Raw genomic sequence first — 9,071 nt, 5'->3', positions numbered from 1 at the left:
TATTTTTAAATACCATTTATTATTAATAAATTAAAGAAGTAGGTTGAAAATTAAAACAAAAATATCATCTATGTCTTATATCCAAACTCGAAATGGCGGCTTGTTTCAGAAGTTACGCCATGTCCCCCAGGGGTCTCCGCTCATCAATTATCTTCCGCCTCCTGCTCTGCCTCCCGCAGCCAGGTGAAGAAGGCCGTGATGGACTTCAGGGCCACGCCTTTACCCAGCTGCTCGGCCTGGTCTTTGCTGGTTCCAAACTTGTAGAATGCGTCCTCGGATATCACGTCCCCGTCGTACACACAATCGAAGAAAATCCGGAGGAGGTCTGGAGAACAAATACATGTCATTCATCGTTTCAGCTTTGACTAAACGGAAATAAATCACATTTTTCTGTGAGGTGAGACCAATTTTTAATGTTATCAATTCAATTAATTTGATTTGTATCTAGATAAGAAACTAAAAATTGTTGAATTAGAAATTACTGTAGACGGCATTGTGTTTTGCAAAACGGATTTGGAGTCGGAGTGATGTTCTTCAAATGAACAAATCAAGTTAATGTCAGTGGAGAACAAATTTGAGATTCAAAGTTTTATCCCATTGTTCCAAATGTCGTTAAAGTGCTTAAAAAATATGAAAATCTACAATTCCATATAACAAGGTGAAGTTCAGTGGCTGATGAGAATCATGTGACAAGAAGCAAAGCCCCAGAAAAGCTCCTTAATGGACCTTGTAGTGAGATTGACTGTTACACTGGTTTGATCATAACTGAGAACTAGTCACACAGTTTATTCTTAACAAACAAAGAAAAAGGATCATGTGTGAGTTTCATTTGGAGTGAACTCTGGTGCAGAACTTACTTGGAGGATGATCGAGGGTGACGATCAGCGCCTTAAGTTCTTGAAGCGCATGCAGCTGTTGCTCAGTGTCTGAGTTGCGGTACTTCAGTAAAACAGGCAAACTCTTCTGAATGAGTGCCATGTCCACTCGACACTTGGTGTTATCTGCACAGTGAAGCAGGAGGCAGAGTTAATTCATTAGCTCGGCAGTGAGTAAATATTGTAATCAGCGGTGCGATTTGAGCAGACCAGAGGAGTCTCTGCTCCGGCTGGTGGAGAGCTTACCTTTCGCTGCTGCCTCGAACACAGCCGTCATCAACTCCCTCAGGATGGGAGACAAGCTCGTCAGAGATTCATCCAGCTTCTCCTGAGAAATAGAGAACAGAGGAGGAGGAGGAGTAAAAACACAGCGTCTGTCAAAGTCACAAGAACCAGCTCAGAAGTGATGACACTAAAGAGCAGTAAACATGAAGCCCTTTTCAAACAGGATCTGAGTATGGCCTTTCCCACATGCACAACCCTGCCGGTGTTCTCTGCACAGACGCATCGACGACAAATCCTCTGCATTATTCAGCCTGGTGCAGCAGGCAGAGGCAGGAAGTGACAAATTAACTCCGATGCAGAAATCACATGATTGTTTACCGACACTGTCATTGGCTCTTATCACCAGAAACTCTACACACTCGTTGCCCGTGGAACCCGTGGAGAGAATTTGATAATGAAATAAAGTGGAGATTTAGAAAGTAACAAGGCATATTAATAGGACTGATTTCTATGAGTGTGTCATTTGGTTGAGCTTGATTGAATTTAGGGAGACTGTTGGGCCTCAGAGGACGTACGTGCTTTACTGAGTGCTCCTCCGGGGCTGGACTCTGAAGCAGCTCCTGTGAACTGCTTTCCCTGGTTAACGGATCAGGCTGGGACGGCGCATAGATCAGCGGCTTGTCGCTGCCCTTTCCGCGCTTTCCTCGCTTTCCGCGCTTTCTGCGCATACTGCTACGACTGGTGGGGGATGAATAAACAAAGTGTCAAGAAGGATGTCAGTGTAAATGAGAGACTCTGAATATAAAGCTTTTCAACCAATTAGGAACCTCCTACAAATTATTATCACTGCCCCAGACAGAAGCAAAACAAAACCCTAATAACAAAGCTAATTTATTTTTAAGTCAATGGATTCTAGTTAATCAGAATTATAAATATCCTTAAGTAGGAGACTAAAAGGATATTTATGATAAATATCAGAATCACAGAGACACTCTCCTCATGTTTCAGAGAAACCTAACACCAACAGGATCCTTCAAATCAGACAGCGTTGTCATCTCATACCTTTCCAGAGTTCTCCTGGCGTCGCAGTCTGGGTTTTGTTGCGGAGTGGTGGAGGGTTGAGGTGAGGGACTGGACTGCAGCGCTGAGAAGCGGTTGAGGCCCGCAGAGATGAAACGTTAAAAGAGAGATAAGTGAAAAATAACGATTGTGGGTGATCAGAGTCAAGGTCCAGTCATTAAGAGGAAGATGCCTCACCTGACTCTGTATACAGGATATGCTCTAAGTTACTGTTTCATATCAGGGTTTCATCAAGTTCAATTTAAAACCTTTTTAAGAAAATAATGATGGATATTCTCGTCAAATGTAATAGATATGAAAGACTATCAGACCCCCAGATTTCTGGTGTGTGACACCCTTCCATCGTTAAGGGTTGTAGTTTGAACTCCAAACAGTTACAAGACTCCTGATCCGCAGGTCATGTAGTGTGACCTGCACAGTGATCCGACAGCTATAAAAGTCATGTGGTGTGACCTCACCTGAGTCACTGGCCTTGGCTCCTTCACTGCTAGCCTTCACCAATGCGACTTGAGGCTGGGGGCCAAGCTGGATCTTCTCATCCATTTGAGGCTGCAGAAAGAGAAGCGATTATGTTCACTTGTCACATTTCCAGCCATAAAAACTACAGATGACAATAGAAGAAAATCTGAAAGGAAAAGTCTGAAGGTTTAGACTGAAATCTACAGTTAGTTTTCCACTCTTCTATGTTCTCAAAATATCCAGCAGAGGAAGAGCTAAGCTTCTTTCCAAAGCACTGTCTGAATTCTGCAATGCCCAATGTTAATCAAGGACAAGTCCCTGCCACATTACTGTCGGCATCTATACCATACGTTGTATTTTGTAAACATGAAGTGTCCCATCGGCTTAGTGAACAAGTGTGCTCCCTGTTCTACACTGAAACATGTCAGAGTGCATCCAGCAGGTAGAGATCCCACAAAGTCTGTTTTCCTTCTATTCTGCAGTACCTCATGGATCCTTGTGCCACCTTTGCACTGTCGAACATGTAAACTACAGTAATGCAGATCAGATGGGAGCAGGGGGAGTTTGTACAAACAGCCCGGTTGAGACAATTCCAAGATTAATCATAAACACTTATGGGACCCGAGTTATCTAATCCTAACCCTATGTACGGTTTTCCAGCCAGAGAACAGAAACCACAGACGAGGAAGTCTGAGACTAAAATGTAAAAACATTTCGATCTGCTTCATTAAATGTTCAGTACGACCTTGTCACAACATGAAGAACAAACTCACCACTTTATCTTAATTAAAAAAATGACGATGTTTGACCGAGTCCTGACTCTGCTTTAGGTTCCAGCTCTAATTCAAATTAACATTTAAAAACTCTCAGATCAAACTATCATTAATCAAAATTTCAGCTCAAGTAATTTAAATGTTTGAAGTCTGTAGCCAATTCTCCAGATTTTACCCGGAGGTCACGTCTGACAACGATTTAGGTTTCCATGGAATACGACCAGTTACCACATGGTAATTGTTTGTCATTGTTTTTGTGATTCCAATGTAGAAATATGAGCAAATCAACTATGAAGGACAGAAAGTAAATAGCAGCTTCACGTCTCCTGTATGCAGTGCATTTGTACAACCCTCACAGTAGAAGGTAAGAAAAGGTAGAATGGTAAGATCTGTGTCGAAGCCTCGGACAGCTCATCTCACCTTGGAGAACTTGGGAACTGGGCTCTTGTGTGGGTCGGTGGTCCTGCTGTTCTTTGTCATGGGCACAGTGTCCCCCGGCTCCTCTCTCTGTACGCGCTGATCTCTTTGCTCGCTTGGATCTGTGGAGACACACTCACACCAAAAACAAAGAAACAAAAAACAGGGAAATACAGGTTTAAGATTAGTTAACAGGAAATACCGTGGAGTCAAACAACTGTGAAAGTGGCAGACAGAGTGACATTTCTGACTGTGTCTGTGGCATGCTGCGTTACAAGATGAAATATTATAGCTCAGCTAGCAGATGGGAGGGAGTGAGGGGGCTTCCTGTTTGCTGTTGGGCACAACAGCAGAAAGGCTATAGGGACAGGAGGTCTACAGACTGGCTTCTTGAGTCACTATAGCTGTGTCGATGTGATTCTAACTCTTAAAGAGGATTTAGACTGCAGGCCTGACCTGGCTGTCTCTTGGTGTCCTTGGAGAACAGTTGCTGCTGCACTTTTCTTGGCTCCTCCTGATCTTCAATCTTTGCCTCTGTGTGGATGTGATCAACGGTGTTTGGAAGCTGGCTGGGTTTTCTGGACACCCAGTTGTGCTGAAGAAAATTTTTTTTTACAGAATCACAATGACTTCAAACCTGAATCAGACAGATTTCTTTGCTGATTATCTTTGACAGATCAGAGAATTGAGGAGCATTTGTGGGTTTTATCACAGAGTGCTAGATACACTTTGGTAATATATTCCTGGTCATCAGACAGATCGGTAAATAAATCTCTGTGGTAAAATCCATCTTACTTTGAAGAGTTTGAATGTTGGACTCTTTACAATTGTGCAAATGAAAGAAAAATCGTGAAGACCAACTCACCAATCTCAGGTCTATTATATCCTGCAACCTGACCCGTATACGAGTGCACGTCTTCCCCTCTCTGACGATGTTTTCCATCTGGTGAAAATACTGATCCATCTGACGCTGGTGAGACACAGAGGGAGAGAGATGGTTAATTTGAGACATGAAGGTCACGTTCAGCATGTCTCCATTCAATCTACCAGACAGCAGGTTACAGATATTGTTATTCTACAGAGTTGACCAATTGTCAAGTGATCTTCGGCTGATCTTCGGCTGCACTGTCAAAAACACTCCCGACAAAAGTTCACATCACATCTTCATCCCTCCAAACAACGCATTTCGCTTAATATTTAATTTTGAAAGGGAAACCAGCCACATATTATCTTGTAGATTATATTCAAAGCTTTCAATCTATAGCCTTTTAAATCTGTAGCCCTTCAGACCTTTCTAAGACCGTAACAAAATAAATTTAAGATTTATGTAAAGTTTACTGCCACCAGCTCACCTTGGCCACCACTAAGTCAAAGTCCTTGCCGATGGTGGTGAGCAGGCTACACAGACACTCTAAAGACTCTTCGTCGTGGTTATTCAGCAGCTTGTCCACGCAGTCTTTCATGGCGGACGCCGTTAGCATCTTGAGCTTGAAGAGTTCGCCGATGAACTTGATGTTGCCCATGGAACGCCGCCGGATAATGTCCTTGAGTTCCTGCAGCTCTAGCAGAAGTTGGTGACGATCCTTCTAATGGGAACAAGACAACAAACTTCTTGAACAGAGTTGAAACAGAAATAAAAAAAAAACTTTTCGGTAAAGATCCGGTGTCACACTTACCGATGCAGCAGAGTCCAGCTTCTTCTGCTTCATCCTAATAACCACATCATCCGACTTGTCATTCTCAAACTCCTTCTTGCAACGGCTTAGCAGCAGCTTGATAAAGCTCACTGTGCATCCTGGTTGGCCAGTGATGGGAACTTTGAGCTGCACATGAACAGTAAGTGGATTGAATTCAGTAGAGAACATAAGCATTAAAATAAAAAAGTAATGAACTAACCCTGAAAAAACAGGAGTTTTCTGCGGGTTTAACATTTGTTTTTATATATCGACAAATTAACATTTTCGTATCTGGATTATTTTGATTTTGATTTTTAATATATATAATATATATTTAAGGTTATGTTATCGAACGATGGCACACAGAAAATGTAATCGTTTCTCTAGAACTCTTGTTAATAGAGTCTATAATTAAGGATATGCACGTTTAATAAATTGTGTTTTAAAGGATTATTTATGACTGATTTTCAAACTCCCAAATAAACAGTGTGTCGCCTGGTGTAGACTCTAGAGGCATCAAAACAATAAAACCTCAACATCACACTGTACTGAATTGTGTTGCTCTCTCGTTCCAAAGTCGACACACTTCTCTGCTCAACTAAGTGACCTGCTTACCATAGCGAGGCAGCTGCACATCTTCCCGTAGGCCACCGATAAGCTGGGTTCGTTGATGGCTTTCTCAAACACCTGGTCCACGACTCCTTTGAGCCGCTCCTCGGTGTCGATGGTCAAGTTCGTCACCTGCTTCATCAGATGGTTGAACTTCTCAGGCGTCAGCTCGTTCAGGATACGGCGGACCTTCTTGAACAGGTCCTGAGGGGAAGAGGTCATAACAGGAACTTAAACTCTGAGGTCATCAAGCACAAAGACCAATCTCTCACCGCATGAAAAACTAGCTCGTTGTAAAGTTACTAGTAATACGGAAATTAAATACTCACAAGGATTTTCCAATATTTACAGATTTAAACAACATTTTTACTGGAATTTCCAATACTTTGAAATCTTTCATCACGTAGACCAACATTAATTATCAGAAATATCTGTATATGTAGTTTCTATATATGCCCACTGCTTTGTGGATTACAGTTTGTGTATATTTGGTCGTACTTGTGTTCCTTGGGACTCTGGATCTGCTGGGTAGCGGAACGTTATCTCCTTGTGGATTTGATAAATGGTTGTTGGAACCTGGCTGGGTTTTCTGGACACCCAGTTGCGCTGAAGAAAAAAAAAATGTACAGAATCACAATGACTTCAAACATGAATCAGACAAATATCTTTGCTGATTATCTTTGACAGATCAGAGAATTAAGGAGCATGGGTGGGTTTTATCACACAGTGCTAGATACATTTTGGTATCATGTTCCTGGTCATCAAACAGATCGGTGAAATACATCTATGTGGTAAAATCCATCTTACTTTGAAGAATTTAAATGTTGGACTCTTTACATGATAGCAAGAGGTCATAACAGGAACTTAAACTCTGAGGTCATCAAGCACAAACATCAATCTCTCACTCCACAGAAAACTAGTCCTGTTGCAAAGCTACTAGTAATATGGAAATTAAATACTCACAATGATTTTCCTATATTTACAGATTTAAACAACATTTTTACTGGAATTTCCAATACTTTGAAAACCTTCCATCACGTAGACTAACATTATTTATGAGAAAAGTCTGTTTAAGTAATTTCTATATATGCCCACTGCTTTGTGGAGTACAGTTTATGTATATTTGGTCGTACCCTTGTTCCTTGTTCCGCTCGGAGGCTTTCCCTATTCCTGCCTGGTTTCCGGGCATTCTTTGATCTCTTAAGATAAACGTCGTCTCGCACAGACAGGCTCATTATGTTCTTTCTGGGTGGTGGTTGCACGACTCAAGGTTTATAAGTAATTAATATAATTGGCCAAAATAACAGATATAATATTTCAAGAGTTTTTCTGTGTTGAATTAACTAGCAGAGGAAACTCAAATCCTCCAATTGTGTCAGATCACTGAACTGTAACTGAAACAGAAGCTAGAAAGTGAGGGGAGAATGTCTGTTTGTGAGTTACGAACTTGAACACTTCATCCTCCCACCTTTAATGTTAGATAGTTTAAATGCTAAAATCTGCCTTTAAGTTTAAATCTGCCTCTAAACTTAAAGAGAAGAGTACTTTGTTACACAACAAAGGACAAAGAAATTATAGGATCACTCAGGGGCTAAAATCTACCTTTAAACTTATAAAAAAAACTGAGGACATTTATTGTGATAATTCTTGATATATCACCCTGCCCTTGGACAATGTTTAGAATTCCAAAATGTCAATAAGTGACAAACAAAACAGGTTTAAAACAAGACTTCCTGCATGAGCGAATACATTGACTAATGTCTGGTTAGTCTTGCTCTCATGATTGGAAGGAACCAATCAATATTAAGTTTAAATAAACATAGAATGTTGGAAAAAATCATATTTGGATACTTCTTACTAGGCGTGTTGCTTTGGGAATTTTTGCAAAAAAGGTCTTGATGTGTTACAACCCATCTTAACGTAGACTACACTGATCGAACTATGTGAGATTTACATTACAATCAAATTTATAACTTATAACATATAAATATCTACAGCCAGCACAGAAACCCTCCATTACGGACAAAGTCCCAAATCTCAACAACGGTAATCATAACATTCACATGAGCTTGTTGCTCTGAGGTGAGTGAGCTGTAAATGAAACACCGGAGCCTGCATCACATATGGATGCCATTGTGGTTACAAGCAGAGAAGACAGTTGCCTTTAAACCACATGTGTCAAACTCAAGGCCCGTGATTGAATTATCTTTGGCCCAGTTGAATTTTCTTATTACCGGAGTACTTCCAGTCTAAAATATCACCTAAATGCAAAACACACAGTTGATACCAGCAAATCATTCAACGAAACAGACAGAGGAGCAAGGCTTCCGAAGACTACGTTAGATGCAGGGAGGAGTATAGATAAACAAAGGCAAGAGAAGCTAACAAATGCCATAGCGAAGTGGATAGCTATAGACTGCAGGCCGATTAGTGGTGTGGAAGACGTCGGTCTGAGAAACATTTTGAGAATCGCAACAAATGAGATGCCCTCAAGACGCACCATCACACGAAGAATACATGAGTTGTATAAAAGGAGAGGAATGCAAAAGCGACAACTTTACAGCGCGCACCCACTGTTGCTCTCACTGGGAACTACTGGATATCACTCGGTAACCACAAATACCTCGGAGTTACAGTGCATTATATTGATGAAAAGTCGGCGCTGCATTCACATGATCTGACTGTGATGAAAACAGAGGAGAGACATTTTGCTGAAAAGTTCGTGGGACACTTTACTGACGTTGCACAGCAGTGGAATGTGTCAAATAGTGTCACCACACTTAGCACAGATAGTGCACGAAATACGATCACTGCTGCGAGACAACTGCCTTTTGATCATGTCCCCTTCTTCGCTCGCAGTCTTCAGCGTTCTGTCACAGTATCTCTGAATAACAGTGTGGTTGACAATATCCTGTCCAAGTGCAAAAAGGTTGTGGGGCACTTGAAACACAGACCAG

General features: G+C 41.4%; 1 protein-coding gene across 1 annotated transcript; it reads right to left on the bottom strand.

Annotated features, from left to right (window-relative positions):
• Nucleotides 1-1,419, bottom strand: LOC128458942 (eukaryotic translation initiation factor 4 gamma 3). Its single transcript, XM_053444010.1, has 3 exons — nucleotides 1,122-1,419; nucleotides 858-1,001; nucleotides 1-325 (listed from the first exon to the last, which is right to left on the bottom strand). The coding sequence occupies exons 1-3, from the start codon at nucleotides 1,150-1,152 to the stop codon at nucleotides 144-146; spliced, it is 357 nt and encodes a 118-aa protein (XP_053299985.1). The 5' UTR covers nucleotides 1,153-1,419; the 3' UTR covers nucleotides 1-143.
• Nucleotides 1,420-9,071: the final 7,652 nt, after the last annotated feature.

This window comes from Pleuronectes platessa, chromosome 16 (genome assembly GCF_947347685.1).
Source record: "Pleuronectes platessa chromosome 16, fPlePla1.1, whole genome shotgun sequence".
Lineage (NCBI taxonomy): Eukaryota > Metazoa > Chordata > Actinopteri > Pleuronectiformes > Pleuronectidae > Pleuronectes > Pleuronectes platessa.
This window is presented reverse-complemented; position numbering and strand designations above follow the sequence as displayed.